The following is a 27,992-nucleotide window of genomic DNA, read 5'->3' as shown; positions in this document are numbered from 1 at the left end:
AGGAGCGTGTTAGCAAGCAGGAGTACAAAATTGACAAGATCTTGAAAACCAGAGGAAAAGGAAAAAACAAACAACACTTTGTTAGTTGGGTAGGATATCCTGAAAAATTTAATTCGTGGGTAAATTCGAGGGATTTAAAAAACAATGCATCATAACGAGTTTACGATTACTTTACCTAGTCACAGTAGTATGAAATATTTTCCGAGCAACACAACAACAAATTTTTCTACACAGGTACCCCGTGAAATCGAGCTAAGCGGTAAATGAGAGGTAGGAATTTACGAGATTCATGTACCATTTACTATTTTGCATGTTCGACGAGAAGAGGCAATGATAAGTGAGCCAGGTGAAGAAAAAAAATGTTGTATTCAACATGGTACCTGTGACTCTGTACATAGTTTATGCGAGGAAATAAATGAAAAATGGTTGGAATATTATCATAAAGATAATAAATATCAGCAGCTAATTTATGATCATCGAGGTGGGTTTTTATCTATTGGTTTTCCAATAACAGGACCTGGACGTACAAGAACGTGTGGAAAAACCCCTGTTTTGTCCACTATAGTGAAACGTATTATTGGGTTCGAGGAAGGGATGACCGAGATCGAGCGTGACCGTGCCGAAATAAGAGGGGATTACAGGTTATTGTTTCATGGTAAACAGCCTGCAAGCTTATCAAGAGCGGTACCTGATAAACTTTTTATCTATTCTAATATATGTGAACCGTGTATTGTTGGTGATACGTTTGCACCCTTGCTGAAGATAATAAATTTAGCCGCCCAGGAAATTCATTTCGGGAGCACAATTGTCAAGAGTTATACTCCACCAGTCTACTCACCCCTCCTCAATAATAGATTTTATACAATTGATATAGATATAAGAGATCAATTTGGTAAATCAATATCATTTGAGTTTGGGACACTGACCGTGGTGTTACATTTTAGGAAAGTTTTCTTTTAATCGAATCGTTACAAAATGGTTTTTACGAGGGGTATCACACACAGCACGGGGGCGGAAGAGGAGTGAAGCATGTGTTTGCGGGGTCATATAGACAGAGAGGGCACGGATTAGGTTCTTTTTTCACTAGACTATTTCGGAGTGCTATGCCCTACATAGTCAGAGGTGCTCGTGCCGTTGGAAAAGAAGCTTTACGAGCAGGAGTGAATGTAATAGACGATGTTGGAGAGAGCAATATACCTTTTAAAAACGCATTCAAGAATCGGATGAATGAATCCAGTAAGAATTTAAAACGTAAAGCTACAGAAAAAACTGTGAAGTTGATGGAAGGATCTGGATATAATGCTTAACCATATAAAAAACAGCACAGTCTCGACGTAGAAGCGGTGGTGTAAACATCTCATTAAAAAGTGCGAAAAAAAAGAAAAGAAAAGGTCGATCAAAAGTAGCTAAACGAAAAAAAGGTGCGCGTAAGAAAAATCGTATAAAGAAAAAACCAAACACAAAAGTAAATAAAGTTGGTCGTAAAACAAAGAAAAAGGCGGTAAAAAATAAAAAATCAAGACCTGTAGATATTTTTGGATAATCGTGTCTTTCCTACATAGTCATACGGATCCTTGTCTGAAGAGCAAGTTGGATTTATTTTCCGTTCCTCTCACGCAGACAGCATTAGAAACTAATCGATGGGTGCATTACAAACCTGTTTCGTCGTTAAGCGACGAGAGTCCCATAGAATTTGTTATCAGTTCTCAAAACGAGGATTATATTGATTTGGCCCATACGATGCTCAGAGTGAATGTCAAATTGACGCCTTACGACAAGGATGGGGATGCGCTTGTAGCTCCAGTGAACAATTCTTTACACTCGATATTTAACCAGGTTGACGTTTGTTTTAATCAAAAACTCGTAACTCCACAAAATAATGCTTACCCATACAGAGCATACATTGGAACTCTTTTAAATTACGGTCCTGCTGCAAAATCATCGCATTTATCGAAAAATCTGTGGGAAACAGATATTGCTGGTGAAATGGACGAATTACCCGGTTCGAAAAAAAATTCAGCTCTTACTAAGCGTCAAGAATATTTAAAAGATGGAAAGACCGTAGACTTAATGGGTCATTTACATTGTGACGTATTCAATCAGGATAAATTATTATTAAATGGTGTCGAAGTTCGTTTACGTCTAGTACGTGCAAAAGATGCTTTTTGTCTCATGGATGCTTCAACGAAAAATTATTCCGTCAGCATTAGCGAGGCTACACTTCTCGTTCGTCAAGTGAAAGTTAGCCCTACAGTTTTGATTGCTCACGCAAAAACTCTGGCAAACACTACGGCAAAATATCCAATTACGCGCGTCGAAGTCAAATCTTTTACCCTACATAGCGGTATAAACGGCGACTCTTCAGATAATGTTATTCTCGGATAACTTCCAAAAAGAATCATTTTAGGTTTTGTTGACAACAAAGCCTTCAATGGAGATCGAAAAATGAATCCTTTTAACTTTCAAAATTATTCTATAGATTTTTTGTCGTTGTACGTCGATGGTGTACAACTCCCAAGTAAGCCGCTACAACCGACTTTTACAGGAAGCACACCTATGTACGTGGAAGCATATCATACTTTATTTTCGGGGACTGGGATCTATTATATGAATGAGGGAAATAGTATTCACAGGAAAAACTATCCCAACGGGTATTGTCTGTTTGCATTTGATCTTACACTCGATCTTTCGGCGCATTTTGCAGGTCATTGGAATTTAGTAAAGAATGGTACAGTACGAATAGAAGTACGCTTCGAGACAGCTCTCACGAAAACTATAAATTGTATTTTATATGCTGAATTCGACAACATATTGGAAATTGACTCAAATCGTCAAGTAGTTGTGGATTTCAACTCATAAAAATTGACACATCGTTTATTATGGACTCGTCGCAACTACGTAGATCTCTCTGCAGTATGCATGCAGCGACGACAGGAGTATTCCCTGCGGATCAGTTACCTTTTGTTTGGGCGAGACCGTATGCTCTCATAGTTAACACCGATGAAAGTTCTAAGCCGGGCACGCATTGGGTAGCTATATATGTCGATATTGAAGGTCATGGAGTGTACTTTGACAGCTATGGTCTGCCTCCCATGGTACCCCAGCATATTGATAGACTCAAAAGAAATTGTGTTACTTATCATTGGAATGTACAACAGCTTCAAAATATTAATTCTAGCGTTTGCGGAAATTACTGTATTGATTTTTTATTTTTCATGTGTAACAACTATTCTTTAGGCATGTTTTGTTCATTTTTTTCATCAGATACTCTCACCAACGATAAAATAGCTGTAACCTTTTTTAATCGTATCACTAGACGTAAGAATTTTAAAAATATTCGCATCGTAAGCAACATATGTACTCAAACTAGCAAACCTAAGAGTAATCATAGAATAGCACATTTTTTTTAAATTTATATCAACTCATGTGTAAACTTTAAGTGTGTTTTTATACAATATATGTATTAAATAAATTTGAATTGTTTTTATTTAAGAAACCTCGCATACCATCCATTCCTTATAATTTTTAAGATGTACATTGATGGAAAAATAACTTAAAAACTTATTTTTTAGTTTTAAAAATTTCTGACACCACTTCAAATTCAGCAAAATGTTATTGAGAAACATAAGCATTAGCTGCACGTGCTTAACTTTAACCGACTCTCGACTTTAAGCTGAAATATCTTTCCAATCCCTACAGACTTATGAGTAATAAAATGTTTACTCGTAATGTATAATTTCTACATTGCTCTTTGGTTTCTCCAACCCCTGCTAGCTGTACATTTAGTTTCAGTGTATTTTCAAAACTGTCAGCCAGTGGTCAGTCGATCGGTTAAAACGGTTAAAATGTGGATGAATATCGTACGTGTTTACTTAAATAGTTTTTTTTGAAATTATCGCAATGTAGTGTTATAAAACAATAGGTTTCGATACCTATTTTATAAACCATGACTGGAAACGCTTTTTAATAAACATCGTGAGATGCAGTTGGGAAACATTAGGTTACGACACCTACCCATGCCGTTACAAATTTAAACGATTTTTAATAAAAGTGATGACTTACTATAACGAAAAGCTGGAAAAATATCTAATTTATAGTGACGCAAAAGACTACGGTTTACGTCTGAAAATGTCAGACGAAGAATTAGAAGTGAAAATTAATCGGAATAACTGTGTTGAAAACAAACTTCAGTTCCGAAAGTTATACATGTGTACGGTTAAAGTGCTTTCTTATCATAAAGGACGCCACTGCACCAACTTAATAGATAATTCCACGGGTATGTGTTCAATGCATACATAGTTGAGAAGGACTTCATGTGCAGCATACCATCTCTTAGGAAAAGCCGAAAGAGCTGGAGTACCTGAGGAACACATGGGGATGATAGCATTTTTTGAGCTGTTGCTAAGAAAGCAATATGCTTACGAATATAACATAACACAATCCGACACAAGACATCAACGATGGGAGTCTATGTTGGAGGAAATGAGTCATCACCTTCGACTTTGGGATGGCTGTATTTACGAAGTGAATTGTACGGAGGCAAACTGTGAAAAAAGATGTTGTGAGTGCCAGGGCCAGTTTAATGCAGCTGGTGAACTTGTTATGTTTTAATTCAGTGATTGAAGTATTTTATATTTGACATGGTATTTTTAGAGTTAACTACGTACTGTTTAGAAATATTTCTAAACGACATACATTTTAAATTAAATGTAATTATTAATGTTGTAGAATATTGAAATAAAACTATTTTCAAAATTTTTACATCGCTTCTAAACTTATAAATATTATTAGTTAAGTGTGTTTTTATACAATGTATGTATTAAATAAATTTGAACTGTTTTTATTCAAGAAACCTCGCTCACCACCCACTCCCTTAACCTTCATAATAATTTCAAATTTTTAGCAAGAAAAATGGTAGTAGCGTTAGCCGTATTTTCACACTTTTGAATTCATGGATTTTCACAGCTGATAATCGGGGGAACCCCCTTAATTTTCACTTTGCTAAAAAGAAAAAAAATTACCGACCAAGCAATGTCGGTAACGTCTTTTCTCTGCGAGGAAAAAATTGTTGTTACCATACTATCAACATTTAAACTACGCGCGCCTTTTTCGGCTTATTGGGTCACGTACAAAAATTATTGTTACCGACCAATGTTGGTAATTATATTTAAATTACGCGCGAAACTCGTACTGGGTTATGTCGGTAATTATATTTTTAAATTACGCGCGAAACTCGTATTGGGTTATTGGCCCATTCCCCCGCCTCTCCCGTCACGTGACCCTGGGGAAAAACGGTCCCCGCCACGCCTCCGGCGCCAGCCGTATGACATACATCTATGTCTGCCGTATGACATATATCTATGAAACTGTCTGGAAAAAGCTTTCCCTTACTACTTTCGATTCCAAAAATAGTAGGAAAGTGTTCATCTAAAATTCTGAAGTACATAAAAATTATGAGTAAGATATTTCAAAAAAGGAATATTTTTTTGTATAAGTATACGTAGCATTAATTATCCCATTTTTGGTATGGTAGAAATGATTTGTGAAATAAGTAACAATTTGTATACACTTGCGTCTGTGTACAATGTTGATAATTTTGATGGTCATTTGTATGCATATGAAGTTGAGAACTGTTCGACGATGAAGACAAACAACAAAAAATATTGATACACATAGATAAAATTGCAAGAGTAGCTCTATTATTACTTATCAAAAAACACTTTAAGCATGACATAATGCCCAATCGTAATTTACAATCTTTACATTTTTTTATACACTATAGATAAATAGCGTTTGCAAGAATTGGATAAAAAATATTGATTAATAAAAAATTTAAAAAAAAATATTATTTTGTATACGTTTACCCAGATAATTTCTTAACATAACAAGATATTTATCATAGACAGACATAACATAATGTCAATTAAATTTGCACTTTCTAATATAACTAGTTACAAAAATCTGGTCAAATAAAATTTACACGCACACACGAATTTTCCGCTTAACAAATGAAATGGCCTCCACTGTACACTCATAACATAGCAAGTCATGCGATACTAAAAACGATCCCTTATGGCTGCTGTGCGCGTTCATCTATGGTCTTGATTCGTTCCCACAGAGTTGGGGTTCGATACCTTGCACGATGGTACGTACGACTAGCCACCTGTGGTGGCGCGCAAGTCTCACGATGCGACTTTATTGCGGCCACGTTTTAATAGGATGTATACCTCCCCATTTTTGGTAGATACACAGTTCCATAATCGTGTGAGTGGTACGGTGCACTATGCGTGGCACTGCTACTCGACTGTTCATGAGCTTGAATTCATATGATGCGACGGTGGTAGCTGTATAGACCCATAGTTTTTTCAGTGCAGATATATGCACTTATATTAGTACGTAAATGAAGAGACTTTACATAATACTAGAGAAATAATGATTTTAAATAGATATGAATAATATCATTTCTAGTTTCTCTTAGAATTACTGGTAACGTCTACCCAAAAACACCAGCAAAAACAGATGTTATACCACCCATTAGTTTCTGGTTTGATCTTTAATGTTGCAATGTTCTATTAATTGCATCAATGTGAGCTCTGTATCTCGTTGAGCACTTATCCGCTACAACAAACGTTGTATCTTTGAGAATTTTTTAAGAGGGTCATTTTGGCGTATTGGGCACGTGTAATCTTTTTCAGGAAAAACACGTAATGGGAGTTTAAATGTTGAGTGAGCCATTCTACCTCCAATAGAAAGAGTGGCAGCAATGCCAAAAGATGTGACAGCAAGGGACAGTTTTCGAGCCGATTTTGCTTAGGCCAACACAAGATTAATTAGGAATGCTTTTCCAGTGCCCTTACAGGAGCATTCAGGAAGAAGACTTTTCCACTACTATTTAAGACACTATCAATTATACGATCAAAAGCTTGTCGTTGAACTGGAACCAACCTTAGAAGATTTTTCTCAACGAAATTATAATCATTATCAAGTCTGATGGAATGCTCTAAAGGATCATTAGTACAGAATTCATCTCGAACAAATGAATTCAGCCCAAATGCAGCCAAATTTTTTTCTGAGAGAAAGATAACCTTGTCTTCAATGTCAATTAAACCTCTAATAAATATTTGTTCAGAGAATTTGATTTCAAACTCATTCAGTTGAATTCGTTGAAAGTGAAAAATATCTTCGCATAATTGTTGTTGAAACATATCCTACGAAATTTTAGGTTGCGGTGGCTTGCAAAAAACTAAAATGATTGCAAATAAGTCACGTAATTTAGATGGATTTTCAGACAAAGCAGCATCTTCCAGTGTTTTTTTCTATTGATCATCATTTTCTAATCAACCGAATGATTGGCAGGCAGCTCTGAAAGTTAGATAAGTAACACAATTAACTTTTTTCAAGTACTCAAACGAAGTTGGGCCTTGAACATATTGAAGTAATATTCAAAGATGGAAGTACTCTGATTGGTTGGGATGAATCGTATAAACTTTACCTATAGCTGAATCTTTTCTTACTTCTGACCAGCCTCAATCATCTTTTCCTTGTTTTGTTCTCACGAACTTATTATATTATTATATCGGTAATAGGCGGCAGCTTGGGAATACAAAATAGTTTTAGCAAAATCATCCATTATGCAAAGTTCAAAAAAAAAAGTCAATGTCGTTTTTCTCGGATTTTCGAGAACTTGTTGAATATTTTGCTAATTGATGTAAACTCTTTGATAATTTTTAAGGTAGAAATCTAAGTGTAAGACTGTAGGATACCGTGCGTGAATCTGAAAATCAAGAAAACACCAAAATCCCTCAGAGAAACAAATATAGCGTCCATTGGCATAGTTTTCGATTTCATCAATATTTCCAACTGAAAAGTGGCACGATCTGATATTTTCAAATATATTTAATTGCTTGCACTGAATGACAAAATTCGACGTCAAAGTGTGCATTGAAACATCGAGATAAGACAGGTGAGCACCGTACAACCCAACGGTTATCAACCTGTACATCTTTGCTACGAAGTGTAAGTACAGAACTATGACCTCCATCTGCAGGGGCTCTTCTGCGCTAGGTTGGGTAGCCGTTATCTGAAGTTAGGGTATCTCTAACAAAATTTCGAGGAAACTTTTTTGTACATTTTCCATTATCCATACATGGTAAAGCCATCTTGAATTCGCCGCAAGGTCTATGAATCATACTTTTTTAAATAATATTAAATAGCAAGGGATCTTGTTGAGGATCTGGTGATTCAGCTGAAATAATATTGTCTATTTTATCTGGCTGAAGTATAGCTAAAGTCACAAAAGTATGTGCACGTGAGGTAGGCCTCTCTTTTGCCATTCGACACTACAGATCCAAGCATCAAGCTCACAGTATATTGCTTTCTTAGTGACGGCATCTACAAGTTTCCTTAGTTTCAAATGAAATACTTTTGAAATAATGTTATGCCTCTCAGAAGGTTTTTGATTTTGCTGTAATTTATTTTTTATTTCTGACCACGCAGGGTTACATGTGAAGGTGATGAATAAACATGGACGCCCAAACGCTCGTACATAAGCCATTGCCTCTTGAGTTTTTTCATGCATATATCGCTGTGAGCCAGCGAATGAAGATGGTTAAATTATAGGTTGTCCGATACTGGAGAGTTCAATGTTACTATCATTATTTATTGCATCTCTTAGATGAATGTAATTTTCAGCACGCAGTTATTTTTGATGTGTTCGTAAGTAAAGCAAACGCTCTGTGATCATTATATCATTTTGCCATTATATCAACAACAAATTGATTCAGTAAGACCTTATGATGAAGCAAGTAATTAATACGATTATTTTTTAACATTAAGATGGAAGAGTAGAATTGCATGCAAATAACAGTTTTGTTTGGAAGACTGTAAAGTGGTATATCAATAAAATATCCATTTTCTTCGAAAACAAACATAAGAGGATATTGCAAAGTTTGTTCAACATCAAATTAGTATTACAAACATTAACTATATAGAATTTATATATTCGCGCGCTAGCAATTAACTTTTTGTAACCAATAGCGTGCGTACGATGGTCCTGCGTGACCACCAATCATAGCGCTCCACGTTTAAGTTACTTCGGCTGCTCACGATTGCTCGCCTGTGAGCATTTAGTCAGTCCGCACTGATCGCTCGTCCAGTGAACCACATTGTGGTCACTGTGTACACTAACAAAGTAGACATTTTCTCGAATAAATCATTTTAAATAGAAAAAGAAAATGTCTTGCTTAATTTACTCGCGTGACTCAAACAACATCATTTTTAGTTAATTATATTAGTAAAATAACTGTTCTTCAACTTCGTTCAATATCCTTAAACTAGCGCACATAAAACGTAATTTTGTTATTTACCACAGTTTTTCATTTTTTTTTTCTCATCAAGTGTTGTAATTTCTGCTGTTAATATACTTTATTATTTGTTATATATAAAAAGGTGTGGGTGTTAATCTTTCAATAAAACCAAGCAGTTTGGCTCCCACTCTTTTCCCTTGCAACCGGTAAATCAAATCATACAGTCCACAATCATTGGGTTTTCAATCCCAAACACAAAGAGTCTTATAATCGGTGGAGCTCAGAAACTCGCTCCAACCGCTCATGTCGATCATGTAGAATAATGTCTCTAGGGCCTTTTTCTTTGTCAACTATTAGTGCAACAACTTCGTTCACCCTAGGCGTATTGTATCGTCCTCGATGCTTCCTAACAGGGGTTCGGTTGGCATGAATAATCAATTTCAAGTTTTCACGTTCATCTACTGTTCGAAAATCATAATTGGATTTATAAGTTCTTATAAATGGATTGCAATCATGCATAATTTCTTGTAATGATTCAATCAAAGTGTTTTTAGGGTATTATCTGACCGAATAAAAATTTGTTCTGCTTCAGACATGAAATAGATTTGTAAGCACTGCGAGCTTTTGTCCTGTTTAGGAAGTAAGCTGACTATTAAGTGGTATACTTGACCTTGAATTTCGAAAGTTGGCATAAAGTTTCCTTCTCTGATCCTCCAAATGATGTCATTTGGAATTAAGTATTGTAACGTCATGATTAAGGAAATGTTTTGATAGAGGTTGTTCATTCATCAACAAACACCTTACCAATTAAGAAAGGTTTCCAATGGATCAAAAGAAACTTTACCACCAGAATAGCAAAGCCCTGGAGCTTCATCTCTCCATTTTTTTGTGCCACAATGAGTGCAAATACAAACCATTCCACCAATTTGAATTTCTCGAAGATAGATTCAAGTAATCAATGTCAGGGTTATAGTAAAAAGCGGATCTGTCTCTTAAATGGTTATTTATTCGTCGATTTTTCCTAAAATTATAAACATTTGAAGCATTAGAAGTTTTCCTTCCGATTTGCCCTCTTGCGATTCAATGCATTGTTAAAAATTTTTGCGAGCCCAATAAATGGCTGTTTTTTGCAAACTTTGTCAAGTTGTAATGTATATTTTGGCAAAGTTGTTCAACGTTCAATAGCCCTTAAATGGGCCAATGAGATTCAAGTTGGCTGAGCGCTAATCCTGGAGGAAAAGTAATTTCTGGTTCAAGTACTCATAGTGTAGAGGGTCGTTGGTGGCCGGGGTTCCCTGACTTTCAACAAACAGCTCTGCTCTCTATGTCTGCCAGTAAATGACTGTCAGTGTTTCAACATCTGCTGGCTTTATATAGATCCTTGGTGGACGGATCGTTGCAAGTTGCTATAAGACATTAGTCTGAAATAGCAGTCTTAATAAGAATGTATTTTTTGGCAAAGTGGTTCAACGTTTAATGGCCCTTAAATTGATGGTAGTTGACTCAAAGGAGAATTTTCTAATGACCCTGAGAAGGGCTGGTGGTAATACTTATTGTTTTTTTTTATTTTCAATGATGAAGAGCTCGTAGTGCATCGATGATCTGACAGACTGGGTCTGGCGTTCTGTAAACGGCAAATATCTGTCGCTTAACTTTGCTAAGTCGAGGATGATCTCAGAGCTCGGGGTCTGGACCCGGGATTGCTTGATCTTTGCCTTCGGAGTCTCTGCATATGGAGAACATTCTGGAGGAAGGTATGTGACTGGCCGAAGAAAATTTCGTTTTTGGGTCGTTCTCCAGATCACTAACTGCTGACTATTAGTCAGGGTGGTGGGCCTGAAAAATACCTATTCCGTGGGGATTCTCTTGCGACCAACTACTAAGGAGGAGGCTGATAAAATTTCTAGCCGATGTGTCTGCTCAAGTTCCTCAGGGTTGTTCTGCCAGTCTTGCTCTTGTAGCAATAGTTGCTGTGGCACCACCAGGCCAGATGGCCAGATGGAAGAAGGGCTTCCAAATCCTGTAGTGTTGGTAAAGCAGGTTGTGCTTTGACCGGACTTCTTCTGGTATTACTTTGGAGACTTTAATGTTCCGAACGCCTATTTTTCCGAGGCACTCGGTTATCTTGACCATCTGGGGTAGAAGCGATGTACTTCGCTTGCTCATGAAAAAAGACTGTTGTCGGTAGCCGGGATACCCAGCTGCACGATTAACAACTCTGTTCTTGGTGTACTGCCGATGAACGACTACGGTAACCAACAACTCGATAGGGCATCTTATAAACACTCTTCACTATCTTTGATTGGGGGTGGCTTCAATTGTACCTTGATGCCACCTGGTGGATCCTAATGAACTAAAGCGCAAAGCTAGCTCATTTCAGCAAAACTTTAAACTTATTTATCGCTATTGTTATTAACTTTTTCAAGAAAAAAACTATGTGAAAACCATCTCGTAATTATGAAGAATCAGTATGCAAAATTTCAGCAAAATCGGTTTAGTAGTTTTCGTGGTCAGAGATTACAACGGTTTTAGTGACTTTGCTTTATATATTAGTAAGAAATGGGAGACCGGGGCACCCAAGTGAACTGGCCACCCTGTTATTACTTATGTAACTGATGAAAAAATGTAATTTTATTTTCTAAATAATAAGAAATACTTCTTGTCTTATGCAAGATAAAAAAAATATTTGGAAAGAGGTTTCAAGTTATATTGTAAATAATTTACATTAGCAGCTAAAAAATTTGGTGTAATTCTTTCGTACAAAGCTAGCCTGGAGTTTAAAATTCATAAAATCCTTAAGAATTTGGCTTTAATCGATAATTTTAACTTTCTTCTACAACTGCTTTTTTTTCAATTTATCAAAGTGTACGTATAAATGAAATAATAAGTAATTTAAAACCAATTCCTTTTTGGGTTGAAATGGCCACTTCTACCTGGTAAGATGACCATCGATTTTATTGTTTTTGTCAACTCCGTTAATAGTTAGTCATCGAAACTCGAAACCAAGCGCAAGCGCCCTAATCCCAAAAATAAAATACGTATACATGAAGAACACGTGATAGAGTGAAAACAACAAGTTTAGTAAGTATTGCAATGAGAAAATACTTCTATGTAAATAATACATAAATTTATATACTTATTATAGTCATTCAGTATTTTAGATGCAGTAGGAAATTTAAGTAATTGTCCATGCCTACAAAAAAAACTGTTGATTTAGCTGTAAGTGAGTTGCTCTTGCACAGTGCAATTCAAAATGTGCTTGGAGGAACCTTGTGTAGAGCTGGAACAAAAAATTAGGCATTCTAAGGACGACACTCAGAAAAAGAAGCGCAATGATCACAATGAATAGCAGTGAAAAACATAATGAGGTCATACCTGTAAACGGTACTCGGACTTTTACTAATGGAGAATAAAAAGTATTGCCTAGGTACATAGAGGGGATGGAAACTAAATTTATGGACTTAACATTAATTTATATGAAAAAACTAGCCTTAGATTTTGCTGTAATACAAATAATTACTCATAAATTTAATGTTAAAATTGGTACATAATGAAAAACATAATGTATGTTATTTTCTTGCATATTTTGTAATTCCTAATAACTTACAGGACTTGCTCGTGAAGACTGCTTATCAGTATTTATGAAAAGGCAAACTTTATCCTTTTTTAAGGTGCAGCACACTTCAGCTGCTATAACTTTTAGTTTTGTACCACAGGACATTTATAGCGTTAATGAAACTGGCATGTCGGTGGTTCCAAAGACAACACTAAGAGTTATCGCAAAGCAAGGATGTAAACAAGTTGGGGGTCTGGCAGCTGCAGAAAGTGGTGAGACGGTGACTGTGGCTATGTGAATGTTTGCAGTTAGCAAGTATATGCCTCTTTTGAATTTTTCCTTGGGTTCGAAGAAACGAAGAGTTTTTAAAAGGAGCGCCTCCATAAACTGTGGCAGCTTTCCATACATCAGGGTACATGCAGTTAGATCTTTTCCTTAAATGGTTTACAAATTTTATTGCCTTTACTGTTCCGACTTCTGAAACCCAGCTCTTCTTCTCCTGGACGGGCACTCTACACATGTTAAAAACATCACTGTGATAGATGAGACTAAGGCAAATAACGTTATAATTTTGTACTTTCCTCCTCACTGTACACACCGAATGCAGCCTCTGGACGTCGGTTTCATGGGATCAGTTAATAGATATTTTGGTAGAAAGATTGTCACTCTTCAATGTCAAGGTACTCGAATAAGTTTACGTATTCTAACCAGTATTTATGGAACATCGTTTACCCAAGCTTCTAAAATGGATGCTGCAATCAATTCCTTCAAAAAGTGTTGTACAGTTCCAATTGATCTCATTGGTTTTTCTGAATTTTTTTCATCTAGAGCGGATAATTTGTCAAACACGAATTCGTCTAATTTATCGGTAAATTAATGAACTATCTCTAAATTAGGAATTACTATTTGAGAAATGGAAAGTCAACGTTTTCCAGAAAAATCTGAACAAGTTCTCATGTATCCATCAACGTCGCTGAATTAATCGTAAATGAATCAAACATCGTAGATGTTGAGAATCAAGGTTATTCAAGTCATTCTCCCGACTTGTTAGAAATTCTATCCCTGAAGACACCTTCTTCTGAGAATCAATGGCAAGGTCCAATTTACATATCTTACTCGAACTATGTTCAGCTATGGAATGTGCTAAAGTCTTGTAAATTAACATGCAATGAATCACCTCTAAGTACTCCAGTACAAAATCTGTTAAAAGTTGATTTAGCGCCTTTATAGGAAATATCAAATAATCAGCAAATAACAACCGCGAAACGATCAAAAAATAGGAGCGCTTGTATAGTAACAAGTGATGAGTATTTTTAAGAATTAAGGGTTGAAAAATTGAGAAATATCAAGAAATCCAAGCCCATTGTTACATCTAATGTCATTTTATATCATCCAATAATACCAAAACCTGCACCTGCTAAATGAAAAAAAAACTACTGCAAAGAGTGTGCCAAAGAAGCAAAAAAAAGTTTGAAGAAGAGGAGCATCTAGTTGCTGACCCTGTTCAATTACAAAATTGTGAGATTTTCTGGGACGTAAATAATACGCAAATTTTAAACAAAACTTGGAGACTATCTCATTTAGAGACCTTCAAAATATTTCTTTTCAAGACATTAGTCTTTGTACTCAACATTAACGTTTTTATTTTTCGTGTTCAAAATTTTATTGCGAAAAAAGAGAAAGACTCTAGCAACAAGCTTTAAAAAATTTTTAAAAAATTTTGAGACTGATAAATACTGAGATCATAAGCATTATAAATGTGTAATACTTAAGTTATCTACTTACTACATTGTGATTGTAAAACAAAAGACTGTTACATTTCTAAGTGAATGAATAAAAAAATAAAAAAGTTAGAAAACTCTGCATTTTTTACTTTTACCGTGACAAAAAAACATTCTATTTTTTCATATTATAAAAGAATTATATTTAAGAAATATATGTTTTACCTTTTATGTACCTGTGTACATACAAAATTAATTATTCCAGTATAAATATGTATGACGGTATCCTTCGTAACCTATAAAAAATATCGATGGTCACCTTTGGCCCGAGAGGTGGTCATTGGAACTCTACGGGATACAATGGCCACTTAACAACATGTTTGCTTTTTGGCATAAAACTAAGTTTCACTGTAGATTAATAAATTTTACAGATGGAATGTTATTTGTCTAGGTCCTTAACTATTTATTTTTTTTTTTTTTTTTTATTTCCTGGAAATGAAGTATTTTTTTGTAATTTGCTGCTAAAATTTGGGTGCCCAGAATATCCAGGTCTCCCTTACAGCCCTCTAATTGCAAATCAAATAGTTATAATTATTTTTAAGTGGTGGAATGATGTTGAAATCGTGTATTAAACTTCGTTTTGCTTATATCTTGTTAACGGTTTGAGGTACAAAAAAATTAAAATACCAGCATGTAAGGCCGGAAACTTTCCATCAACAAGCACTTAAACTTTTGTTTCGACAAGCTCAAAATGTTGAGGAAAAAATTAGAAAGGCATTTCGACAGTATTTGTAGGAGTAAGTAAAATAGAGAGACTCATTGATTGACTGCTATCGCGCTCGCTTTCTCTATCGTACTTCTATATGTTGACTTTTTTCATTGCTTTTCTTGATATTTTATGCTGGTAGAAAATGATAAACTGATATTATAATTAGGATTATTTTTTATCATTTTCAAGAAATGTTTTTTTCTGTAAACAGGATTATTTTAAAATATAAAAATATTTTAAGTTTTTGAGAGGTACATTCTATTTAACAATCATAAATGATCCCAAACAATTAAGCACTAAATATGGTACTGCTACTGATGCAGTATTTGCTAGATTTTTAGATAATATTTCATCGATTGTATATGTTTCATATTTTTCTTATAATAAGCCGATTCTCAATATGATAGAAAATAGATTCTACAGTTTCAATTGTTAAATATGATGATAATGAGTGGATTTTAAAAAAATTTGTTTTCATTTTTTTTTAATTTTTTGTATAATTGCAAAATAAATCATCATTAATGTAAGTAAAAAATCATCATTTTAATGTACAGTCTGTGTTTGAGAAAGGTACAGTGTACCGAAACAATTGTAACACTAATATATGACAGTAAATTGTGAAGATTTATTTATAAACTCATTTTTCATTTGATTCCAAGGTTTCACGTTTGTTTCTTGCCTCATCACGCTATTTACGAAATTAACAACCCTTATCTCAAACAGCAAGTGTTTTTTTCATTTTTCATCCTGAAGGCGAACTAAAACTTTTTTAAACACCTTTTTCTACGCAGAACCTAATTAAGTATGCAATTTCTTCAAGAAAGTCATCAAGTAGCATTTTTAGCAATTTGGCAAACACAGATTAAATGGTTTGCCAAATCTCAGTCTATATAGAAGAATCGAGCTTAGCAGGCTATTATATAAAAGCTTGAAGCTAAAGACTAACTGAAGACTTATTTACTACTAACATTCACACATGGGTTATCAAGTTCTTTTCTAACAATTTTTATGTCACTGACTGTCTCTCGGGTGGTCACGCTATCATAAAGCTATATGAAAATGCTGAAAATCGTTCGACTAGACCATATAAGGTGATTTTATTGTAATGAAATGGTCTTCTGTAACTACTCAAGTTTCGGGTAGTATTGGTTATGCGCCTATGTCAGGTGGCACCGTCGAGTGAGAGAAATTGTCCCCCGTTAAGATCGCCAGAATGTGTGCAGCCGTATAGGAAATTTTTTTAATAAATTAAAAGAAAGGTTATTAAGAGTAGATTGACCAAATAAATCAGTGATTTGAGTGTGTACAATGTTAGTGTACAGTAATAAATTTCGTTTGATGATGTCATGTGTAGTATAAGATTAGAAAAAATAACAACATGGATTGCAACTGTGATAACACAGCATATTTAAGGGCATATACATGCTTACACTTGTGTAAGGCTTGAAGGACACAAGTAATCCACGGAACCGTAATACAAATGTGTAAAAGTTAAGCTAACCTGTTATTAGTATTTATGTAGTATTTATTTATACCATTTCTTAAGCTGTTATCCTAGTGATAATGATCCATTGTATTTATGGACTGATTCTTTAAACGCTCTGCGTAGTTCTCAACCATTGAATTGACTTACGTTTTTGGCTAATCGCTGCTACAATTTTTTTCAAACGTTATAAAAGGCTAGGTAGCACCATATTAAGTCAAAACAAAATCTTGCGCATGTTGGTTTTCGAGTTGTTGCTCAAAGCGTATTTAGTAAACAATGGTTGTAGTTTACACGCTCTGACATTTTACAACTTGAGCCAGAATATCCTGAGCTCTGGCAAGAAGTTAATGAACCTATAGCCTTAGTTAACCTGATGACAAACGACGAGCATTAAAAATTTAATTTCCTCGCTAATATTTTGTATGGTCGTTTTTCAAAGTGAGAGTGACTTCTTCAAGTTACGGCATACTGTCTTCGCTTTATCTGTACATTCATTTTGTTATGACCTGACTTGTTCAGAGTTTGGTCTTAACTGTTTTATCTAAGTGCCATTCGTGTGATTCTTAGATTTTAGCTCGTGAGCTTTATTTGTTTTATTTTTTTATTTAATAGTAATCTTTATTCAAATAATATGGGTAATTTATTTCTTTCTTTATGAAAGCAATTTTGCTGCATTGACAATTGCACGATGATGTTATATGTTATGATTTTACATATTAGGAAATAACAATGCAACAGTATCAATCGCATTTTCTGACAAGTGCGATTGAGTTTTTGGGTTAGTGATGATGAAAGCTCGTATCAGCAATATAAGAGCGCTAAATACAAGTTCAATTGTGACAGTAAGTTTACAAGTTTCGACATTAATCCTTCTGGGGATTTTGCAATCAATTTTAGATATAATGAAGTAATGTGTGAATTACACATTTTTAATAAGTATACATTATCAGAATCAAACAACTAATGAGCAAGTAACTATTCATTCATACGTACATGCATTCTTACAATGATGCTGGCCGTATTCTATGTCAGCATATTATGAAGCATTCACCTTAAAGCTAATACACACACGCGCACACATAAACGACGTACAAGCTCCTCTTGTCATATGAGCTTGCTTTATATTCACAATACGTCTTATCTGAATTTTGATGGACCGATAGTTCTTAGTTATAATATAATTCGTATCAACTCGGGATTTAATAATTTATAAGGTTTGCATTAAAGGCTTTTAAACTATTTAAGATGAACAGCTTTATCAGTCCAGTCAAGCGTTTATTTCCAATGATAAATTCTTATCTCACCTCAATCGATCTAACAACCAAAGAGGGCTGATCTACGCCCGTTAACAATGGTACATTTCTTCAGACCTCTGTTCTTTGTTGAAATCAAGACCTTCCACTGGGAAAACAAGATCATCTGCCCTCTAATTGTAGATTACCCAAGCTATCTTCTATGTTGTCAAAAGGTATGCTGAGAATTGAAAAGAAAACTCAGCAACTTATTCTTATATCCAGACGCGAGACACCCTTCTATTTAATCTAGCGATGACTTCATCTGTTGCTTGGTAATCTTTTATTATTAAAGACTTATCTGACACAGAACCATTAAAAAGAATTTTAAATTGTTTAGAAGAAAGTACTGGGTTATTTGCTGACAGACGTATACTAGCGGCCCCCTCCCCCCGTCTCGACTTCGCCTGAGACTCACTAAATTGAGCACCTCAGTGTGTTGACAAGTAATAAAAAATGTTTTTAGTTAAAAATTTTACATCTATTCCTGACACTTCTCAGGAAAAAAACTTCTTGTTAAATACATTTTTGTTCAGAATTTATGAAGTTTATTTGGTCAAATAATCAAGTTGTAAAAAGCGCAAAAAATTTAATTTTGCTAAAAGGTACGGTGCGTTCCTTACGCCATAAAACAATTGTAGGCCCTAAAAAGCTGTTGATTTGCATTTACTCAAATTATAATAAACTCACAAAAATTATATAGTTAGGAAAAATTTCTTTCCGATCTCATAATCTTATTATCAGATTACAAAAGTCCTGGAGTTTAGTCTCTTCATTTGTTATCGCCACAATAAGTACAAATACATATTATTTTACCTACTTAAGAATCTGTAAGATTTAAGTGATTACTGTAAGGGTGATAATGGAAAGCTAATCTCTCATTTAACGGATTTTTTAAATGTCAATTTTGATGCTGCTGTTTCAATCTCAATAAATTAAAGTTTTTCTTCCTACTTACCCTCTTGCGAGTATAGGCATGGTTAAAACTCTTGTGAGCCTTAGAGGCTGTTTTTGTCAACTTTTTTAAATTTTACTATATTTTTTGGCAAGGCAAATTGACGTTTAATGGACTTTAAAAGGACCGGTGAGCTAAACTCTTTCTTGACTAAAGTTTTCAGTAAACTTGACTGACTAGATATCTCAGGGTGATCTTCCCTGGCTTGCTGTTGTGGCACTAGACTGATCGGGAGGAAAACTACAACGTCTGAAGCGTTAGAGCTAGTTGTACAGATCTTTCCCAATGTCTCCTGGTATTATGCCGAAGACGTTGGTGTGTAATTGGTGATCCAAGGTGGGGAGATTAGTTTGCGTTGCTTGCCCGTTGGAGACTGTCCCGTTTGCATAAGTTTATTTTTCCTTTATAGTGTTAGGTTCGCCCAGCGCAGACTTCGGAGAGCATCTAAAGCTCAAAGCTAGCATATTTTTGCAAAATTTTAAGCTCATTTATTGCTTTTCAAAATTTATTTAGTTAAATTTTTTTTACAAATGTTTTAACAAATTACTTTTGCGTACTTCATTTTTTGTTTCTTATTTTTATTTACCAAATGATACATTTTTTTTATACTTGATAATCATCACTTTTATTAAACCATTAGAATTGTAATTTGATTGAAAAAATAAAAATCAATGCTTTCTCGCTAATGGGTTCCCGAGCCTTTCATACATGACAAATGTACAGGAAAGACACATACCACCGTAACCCACAATAAAAAAGACATAGTGAGCTCACATGTATTTACGAACCTTGTATTTTACAGTATACATGTGATTTCTACATGCGAGAACTTCGTTCTTACCACTCCCAGTTCCTCACGCTGATTTTTTAAATATTATGTTACAGTTTGAACTTCTATACTTACTTGAAATCTGTGAGCCGAATTATACACAGCACTCTTTCTTTCTAGTCAATTTTACGGGTGTATTCTGTTTTTATTATAAAAATTTTCATACAAAAAATTATATTAAAGCTTAATTTTTTTAATCTTTAATACCATGTGCTTAGCCTACCATCTTATTGGCTCAAATTAAAATGCCATCGTGCACATGTAACACCTTTCCGTTAGTTATTGGGCTGATTATTGGTGGAAGGACAGAAAAACTACTTCTTGGGTATACTACCCTATTCCATTATAGCTCGTAATAGTCCCAACTATCTTTTTTATGATTTTGGGCAAATAATGGCCTCAGAATCTTTAAAAAAAAACACCAGACCTCCAAGTATGATTTTTAGCTTTTCTCCCTTTCCTTTACAACTGAGTAACACTCCTTCGCGATTCAGGCTGCATACTTACTAAACAAGTGAGGTTTTTCTGTCCTTCAACACACTTGAATCCAAACTTTCAAATATTTATTCTGAAAATTTTTATTGAATAACAAAAGACTTATTACGGCATTGAATATTAAATTTAATACTAATCTAAAAACTAATCAAACAAAGCAAGTGGTTGTAATGTTTAGCGCAAAACGGTCCCTGTGTCTGAGTTCCTGAGCAAACAGTATACACAATCACTCTTACCAACCGCTCGACTAATACAAGTGGTTATGTCAGAACTGAATCTTTAGATGCAAAGTATTTAAGGCAAGGGCTTAAACTCAGTTAATATGTGATTTTCTATTCAAATGTCAAAGTGTCACGATGAAAGTACTCTAACAGGATACTTTTTTTTTTTTTTTACTTCACCAGGGCCACCCACTCACCACCTATGTGTGGGGATGTGTTGCCGCATCCGTTCACCAATCCTCCAGTTTAATACCATACCTATCATATCATGCGAACAGTGAGAATACAGTGGAGGAAAATCTTACCTGTTACGCTGTCACTCTCTGCACCAATGATGCATTAGGTCCACTTGCCGCTGTGTGGCCTTTTCATCGAGAAGAGTAAGTACTTCAGGACGTTCACTCCTCGCTGGTTAAGTTCGCTCTTTCTTCCGTAGCATTAGATCCAGGCTTATTATCATCTCTCGAGAAGTCTCAGGTTCTGGAGAATGTTTTAGGATTCACTCATCGCCGAAAAGTTCAGCGATCCCTGCCTGGTGCATGGTATCTAATTTGCTAATCTCTACCTATAGCCCTAACACTGTTTCGCATTAACCCAGACCCGAAGACTTGTATGGCAAAAGAAACATTTTTGAATCACTCTGAAATAAAACCCTGCCCAAAAACAGCCGGGGTTCCATAGGAACTTTTCTGTAGGACAAAAACAGTTGAAAAAAAATAAAACAAGAAATAAAAAAAAAAAATTAAAACAAGAAACAAAAAAAAATTAATACAAGAAATTAAAAACAAAACCAGGGGGTATAAATGGGTCATGGGACCCACGGTAAGAACGAAGTTCTTTAAACATGACATGAGTATAAAAACACAATTTCTCAGGTAACAAGGGGGTCGCCAGACCCGTAGAAAGAACGAAGCTCTATAAACGTTAGTACTGCATTCATGTAGTTCACTAAACAAAAACTTAAAAAACGAATAAAAGAAAAAAATTTTAAAAATAGTTCAGTACTCACGATGGTTGAACTTTGTGAGAACGGCGTGCATAAATACAGTACTCACGAAGTTTAACCATCGTGAGTACTGAACTATTTTTTTAATTTTTTTCTTTAATTCGTTTTATTAAGTTTTTGTTTAGTGAACTACATGAATACAGTACTAACGTTTATAGAGCTTCGTTCTTTCTACGGGTCTGGCGACCCCCTTGTTACCTGAGAAATTGTGTTTTTATACTCATGTCATGTTTAAAGAACTTCGTTCTTACCGTGGGTCCCATGACCCATTTATACCCCCTGGTTTTGTTTTTAATTTCTTGTATTAATTTTTTTTTGTTTCTTGTTTTAATTTTTTTTTTTTATTTCTTGTTTTATTTTTTTTTTGATATTTCATTTTAATACATTTTTTTTATTTTTTTGTATTTCCTTTATTTAATTCCTTTTTTAATTTTCATATTTAATCTTTTTTTTTCATTCCCTTTTTTATTTTATTTTTTTTTATTCCGTTGTATTTATTCATGTCTTTTGTAATTTTATTTCATTTTATTTTCATATTTCATTTCATTAATTTTTTTTTTAAATTTTTTTTCCACTTATTTTTTTGCGATTTTATAGCTTATTAATGCAATTTTTATTTTATTTTCATATAATTACTCAATGACATTGTGCCATTATTTGTTTATCAAATTCAAAATAAGTACCCTTAAAAACCATTAAAATGATATGAAACTCGAATTATATTTATATAATGATCTTACATAATTCATTTATAATTGATTTACTTTGAATTACTTTATTTATATAATTATGTGATAATGTAACATAATTTGTTTATCGAATTTGAAATAAGCGCCTCTAAAAACCATTGATACATTCTTTAACTCTATTCCAAGTATTTAGAAAACAAATTATCATAAATCGAATGTATTATCAGTGAATGCATGTAAAAATGGTATATTTCAGTTACGAACCACACCATAAGTACAAGAAACCGAGTTTCCATAGTCGGCAGCGCTCGTAGCAGAGTGGGTAAGGTACTGGACTCACATGCAGAAGGTCGAGGGTTCAAAACTCTTTATTGGAAAATGTTTTTTTTTTTTTTTTTTTTTTTTTTTTTAGAATTGTAAAAGAAAGAAATTCAAAGTGAAATGAAAATTATTGTGGGAAAATAAAATTGGGAGTGTGAGGGAGAATGGTGGGCAAAGGTGTGTAGAAGAGTAGCACGGCACGGTTGGCCGATATACATATATAGTGGGGAGAGGGGAAGTGTATAGAGAATAGTCGGTGAGGGGAACGGGGTAAGGGGGGGAAACTTGAGAGGAAAAGGAAACCACTTTCGTTTCAAAAAAAAAAAATCTGTCGGTTTTAAAATTCCAGCCCCCCGAGTAACGCGACATAAAGAACTTCGTTCTAAAAAATTTCATTCACCGGGAATCGAACCCATAATCCCAAGATTGGTGTTGTATAAGTATTAAGCACGCTTACCACTGAGTCAACACTGCTCTTAGGTACTCTAAAAGGATACATTGTCGTTTTCATTTGTGTGGCTACCAGAGAAGTTTAGCTGGTATCAGTCGAGGGCTACTCCAAAGACTCCTTTTTCGCTGTCGTTTACAGATTCGTCTCATGGTGTGACCTACACTGATTTGTACGGAGATTAAGGAATAAACTTCGTTGTCGCTAACTTAAAGCTGATGAGGATGTGGAAGTTATAGGGGCAGTCCATCTAGCTGATGATCTCTCCATGCTATGCAACAAATGTCACTTGAATCCTCCCTTAGCTCTTTATTCTAGAGATCTATAGGAAGTAGCAGCTAAGACTACTAAGTTCCACTTAAAAAGAGTTAATAAAAATTCAATTTTAACTATGATAATGTTTTGTACTCTTATTTCTAGAATGAAAGTATGTCTGCACTCTCAATCTTTGAAACCGTTAACTGATGATCTAGGTGATCTGAATCCCTTGCCCTAGCTGCCCTGCTCATTTTTTACGCTCTAACTAACTGACTCCTTGCCTGAATCTGACGGAATTAAATAAAAGGTTTTGCTATTATTTGATAGAAACTATTATCTCGATTTATCCAAGTCTTCTAGAAAGGGTGGTCAGAGTAATACTTAAACAGGCTATAAATGCAAGCCAAATGGTGATTTCCTTAAGCTTCTATAAAATGGGAGCCCTAATTTTAATAAAATATGAGTTGACTTCACCCAGAAAGTACCGCTTGGTACAGTTGTCGAGATTTATAAAGACCCTAAGTCTCTGGTAAGATTAGTTCTCGTAAATACAAACAAAAAAACCCTTGAACGATTAACTCATAAGGTCATTCTAGCGAGAAAAGTTTCTGAAATCAATTCAAACTTTAAAGATCAGTTTCCTTTTAGGGTTACACACTTTACTTCAGCGAATGTGAGTCTTTTATAATTATATTTTAACAAGTTATTGTTAACGATTATGTATGTTACTGTATATTCATATTTATATATACACAAAATCGAATGCTGGTAGAGCTAACAAAGTTGGGGTACTCTTGTTATATCGTATTACGACGATCCGCACTAAAAAGGATAGAAGAACACCAGGTGTTACAGTGTGTATATATTTCTGAGAGTGCGGATAACACAGAATAACCATTGTGCCAAAAAAAGTGTTCAAATAAGTTAGTCAATAAGTGGTAGTGATCGAGTTTTTTACTAATATTATTTAAATCTTGGTTATTTCCGATTTGTGTTTTTATTAGCGTTTACTTCTACGACGGCAGGTATACGCTGCCCTCCCTGAAGCCAAAGCCAAAGAGCGACAGCAGTGGAGAGCTTATGATGGTCATAGAAAAGAGAGAAAAGGATGAACATACACCCTTTACTAGTATCATTGATAGCTGTTGAATGGACTGAATATGTGAGACAAATTCTAATAATATGGCACGGCAAGCTTGTGCCTTACCTTCTTTAACAATGTCACATTTCTGTTTTATACCTAGTCATGCCAAGTCTTTTCCAAAAAGAAACATTTTTAATGGATCATAAAATACCAGAATTTAAATAGCATGATCTGTAACGATAGGAAAACTTTGTTTTATAAATATCTTAAGGTTCATAGAATATGTTGTTGAAACCTATTTTACTACAATTCATGCTACAAGCTATAGGACCCTAAAAACCCAGAATTTTTTTATTCTTACATTATAAGCTTATATAACTTGTAGTCTCGTAAATTAAAAATCTAGTAAATTAAAAACTCTAAGCTTACATAACCTAAAATCAATTAGTTTTTATGCTAAAAACTTCGTTAACTCTGACATCCAGTAACTACTATGATTTAATCTTTTAAAGTTTCTAATTTTTATAATCCAAAAACTTCGCAACTGATACGCTTCAGGCTCTCTTGATATTGAAATCCAAGAATTTTTATTTTTCAAGCTTTTATAAACTTTTACGATTATAACTTGCACAGCCTTGAAGACTTTTGCTCCAAGTGTCTATACTTTTGAAACCATATAAGTTTTGTGCTACCAAGTTTAAAAGATTTAACAACTAGTTACTATCATGGTTAAAGCTTTGATATCAATTTTTAGTCAAACTCATGCTATAATATTTTACAACTATAAGAACTTAGGTACCTTGTATTCTTCGAGCTTCTGTGAACTGTATCAAAATACAATCACTATAGTCCTCAAAGGTATTTTTACCTAGAAATCTTATTTCTCTTCTAAGAAGGTATAACAATTTTTTTCTCAATGCAGTAAATCTGTGAAAGAATTTCTACAGTTTCCTGATTCTAGACAGTTAGTTATAAAAAATTCACTTATATGTATTTCATTCACTTATTTCATTCATTTTATACATTTTAAGAGAATCATTCAACCTCTTTAAGCTCTTGAACAATTAAAATCATGTTTTATATCATAAAAATTTTCGAATCTACATTAGTTATGTAAAATTTACACAACTACTGATTAGGTGAAATATCAATTATTGCTGCATGTTATTTCTTTACTAAACACTGTGGTCATGCTTAAACTATTCAACAATTTATTGTATGATTCATTATGTAATTAATCACCTGATGTTATTGATAACGTAATTTATTGGAGCCAGGTGTAATTGATTATTTTAATATCCTCTTCAATTTGTGAATTCATTTTAGTTGGGAGATTTTGAAGATAAAGTGGTACTTGGCAAAATTTTTAAAGTTGTCAACAACGATTTATACATTGATTTTGGCTGGAAGTTTCATTGTGTTTGTCCAAAACCGATAAAAAATCACAGGTATTCTATTTTTATTTAATTATAACAATATACTAGAGTATCATGATAATCGGTTTGCAATGAGGTCTTTAATTTTTTTTACAGTGACTTTATTAGAGGAGCTGAAGTTCGGTTGAAAATCAAGGATTTAGAGTTATCAAGTCAATTTTTGGGAGCCTCTAAAGATGTCACAATACTAGAAGCTGATTGCATGCTGTTAGGCTTAGTTTGGACTCCGAGTAAAATAAAAAAAATGAAATAGATTGTACTATTATGTCAGAGAAGTCTAACGTACGTAACGAGTTGTCTTAGAGAGTCTTAACCTGTTTCAAAAATAAATCATTATAACTCTCTAGAAAACAACGCTTACATCTAATTTTTTAACATGAGATATTATGAAAAAAATGTTAAGCTCTATTTAAACTCTTTTGTTTCGTGTTCATGATTTGTAGAAAAATAGTAAAGGTTACAAAAAAAAGACGCAGATATTAAAAAAGAGCATGCCAGGAGTCTAGTAGCCAACAAGGGGATGCGACAAAGGGAGTAAGAGAAAAAGGCGTAGTAAGTAACATTCTTGCTTGACGACGAAGTTCGAGCGATTTTTCATACGTGAGCGAATGTTTAACCAACGAACTCGCAATGTTATCTTTTTGCCATGGGTTTCCGCAAATATCTATATTTTGGCTGTAAAACCATATATTTCTGTATGCTATATTATAAATATATTATTTTGTATATGATTCATTAAAATATTCTTACAAGATCATGACATTTTTATCACGGAAGTAATGTTACAATTATAGTTGTATAAATGATCATGAAGTTATGTATAAAAAGACACAAGAAGTCTCATGAAAAAAAAAAATTTTTTTTTTAATAAGCAGGATTTATAGATGAATTCAATATATGTTGTTTAGAAATTAGCCATTGACCTGAGCCTTATTTGTTCTTTCTTACTCGATGATTTTTTTTACAAATCGTTGATTCGGCGATTCTATGTTATATTTCCATTTAAGAATATTATACATGTGCTGGAGTATGTTGGCTACATCGTAAGAGGTGCTGATAAATCTCCTACGAAGTAGTAGTTGTCCAGTGCTTAAGATTAAGGGAGTTGGGTTGCTTCCGCGGGGAAGTGAATTAGACAACGTTTATGTGCATAAGGCGCCGTGATAGAGTCCATTGCACTAACCTAGCCCAAAAACGTCTGCTCTCTCAATTACGAAAGATGTATTTGTGTTCAACTCGCCAGTACTCATTAATTTATTAGTAATATGCTAAAAAAAATTACGTAATAAGGGAGACCGGGGAATGACATTACTAGGTAACTCTAGCACCTTAGTTTCTCCCGAATGATGAAATATTTTCAATTTAAACCTTGTAAATAACAACTCCAAACGTAATTACTTTTTCCCTCTCCAAGTAAAACACTAAACAATGCAGCGCAAGTTTAATGAAAAACATGTAAAATTTTATCTGATAGAGTGCCTGCTCTCGCATTTTTAATTGCACACACTCGATGCAAACGAACCTGTTTTAAACTATCTTATGATGTCTATTTTGTAAATTAAACCTTGAGCTTTAACATGCTTTTTTTTAATTGGCTCTATATACATGACATATCAGTTTTAAAACATTCTCATTGTTACATCAAGCGTTATGGGTATTTTTATAAGACTTTTTTAACAACTTATATTCGAGTTTATGTTGAAGACAACAAAAAAGGGAAACTTCATGAATTTTATTCTCAAAATCTGTAGACGCGATTGTGTTCAAATTTGGTGTCTACATCCATGCAATGTTCCTTTACAACATATATTTTTTCGGAACATTTTTATCGCTAAGTCAATTGCGCTCTAACTCCCTTATACAACTGTGGACTAGTAGAAACAGACGGCTACATGCCAATTTCCTGTTCGAACATCTAAGTCCTGGGGTCTGATCCCGACTCGTCAATTTCTCGCGAATCACTGCATATTGGCCGATTCATCAGTAACATAATAATCTAACCTATGTATTTGATGAGGGTTAGCTATATATATATATATTCATGATGCATAATCGGCTTGCAGCGATAAATGAGATATCGAGGAGTTAAGATCAGACCCCTGGTTTTTTTTTTAGTCATTT

At 34.2% G+C, this 27,992-nt stretch overlaps 1 protein-coding gene across 1 annotated transcript in view; it reads left to right on the top strand.

Moving 5' to 3' along the window:
• The window catches only part of mRpS28 (mitochondrial ribosomal protein S28), an 82,318-nt gene extending 56,097 nt beyond the window's left edge, over positions 1–26,221 (top strand). The window contains exons 2-3 of the mRNA XM_014349933.2: positions 25,762–25,883; positions 25,968–26,221. Coding sequence (XP_014205419.2) covers positions 25,762–25,883; positions 25,968–26,124 — 279 coding nt within the window. The 3' untranslated portion in view covers positions 26,125–26,221. The remainder of the gene's footprint in view (positions 1–25,761; positions 25,884–25,967) is intronic.
• The last annotated feature ends 1,771 nt before the right edge of the window (positions 26,222–27,992 follow it).

This window comes from Copidosoma floridanum, unplaced genomic scaffold (genome assembly GCF_036245765.1).
Source record: "Copidosoma floridanum isolate Cflo_tuat_1 unplaced genomic scaffold, Cflo_Japanese_pri ptg000005l, whole genome shotgun sequence".
In the NCBI taxonomy this organism is placed as follows: domain Eukaryota; kingdom Metazoa; phylum Arthropoda; class Insecta; order Hymenoptera; family Encyrtidae; genus Copidosoma; species Copidosoma floridanum.
This window is presented reverse-complemented; position numbering and strand designations above follow the sequence as displayed.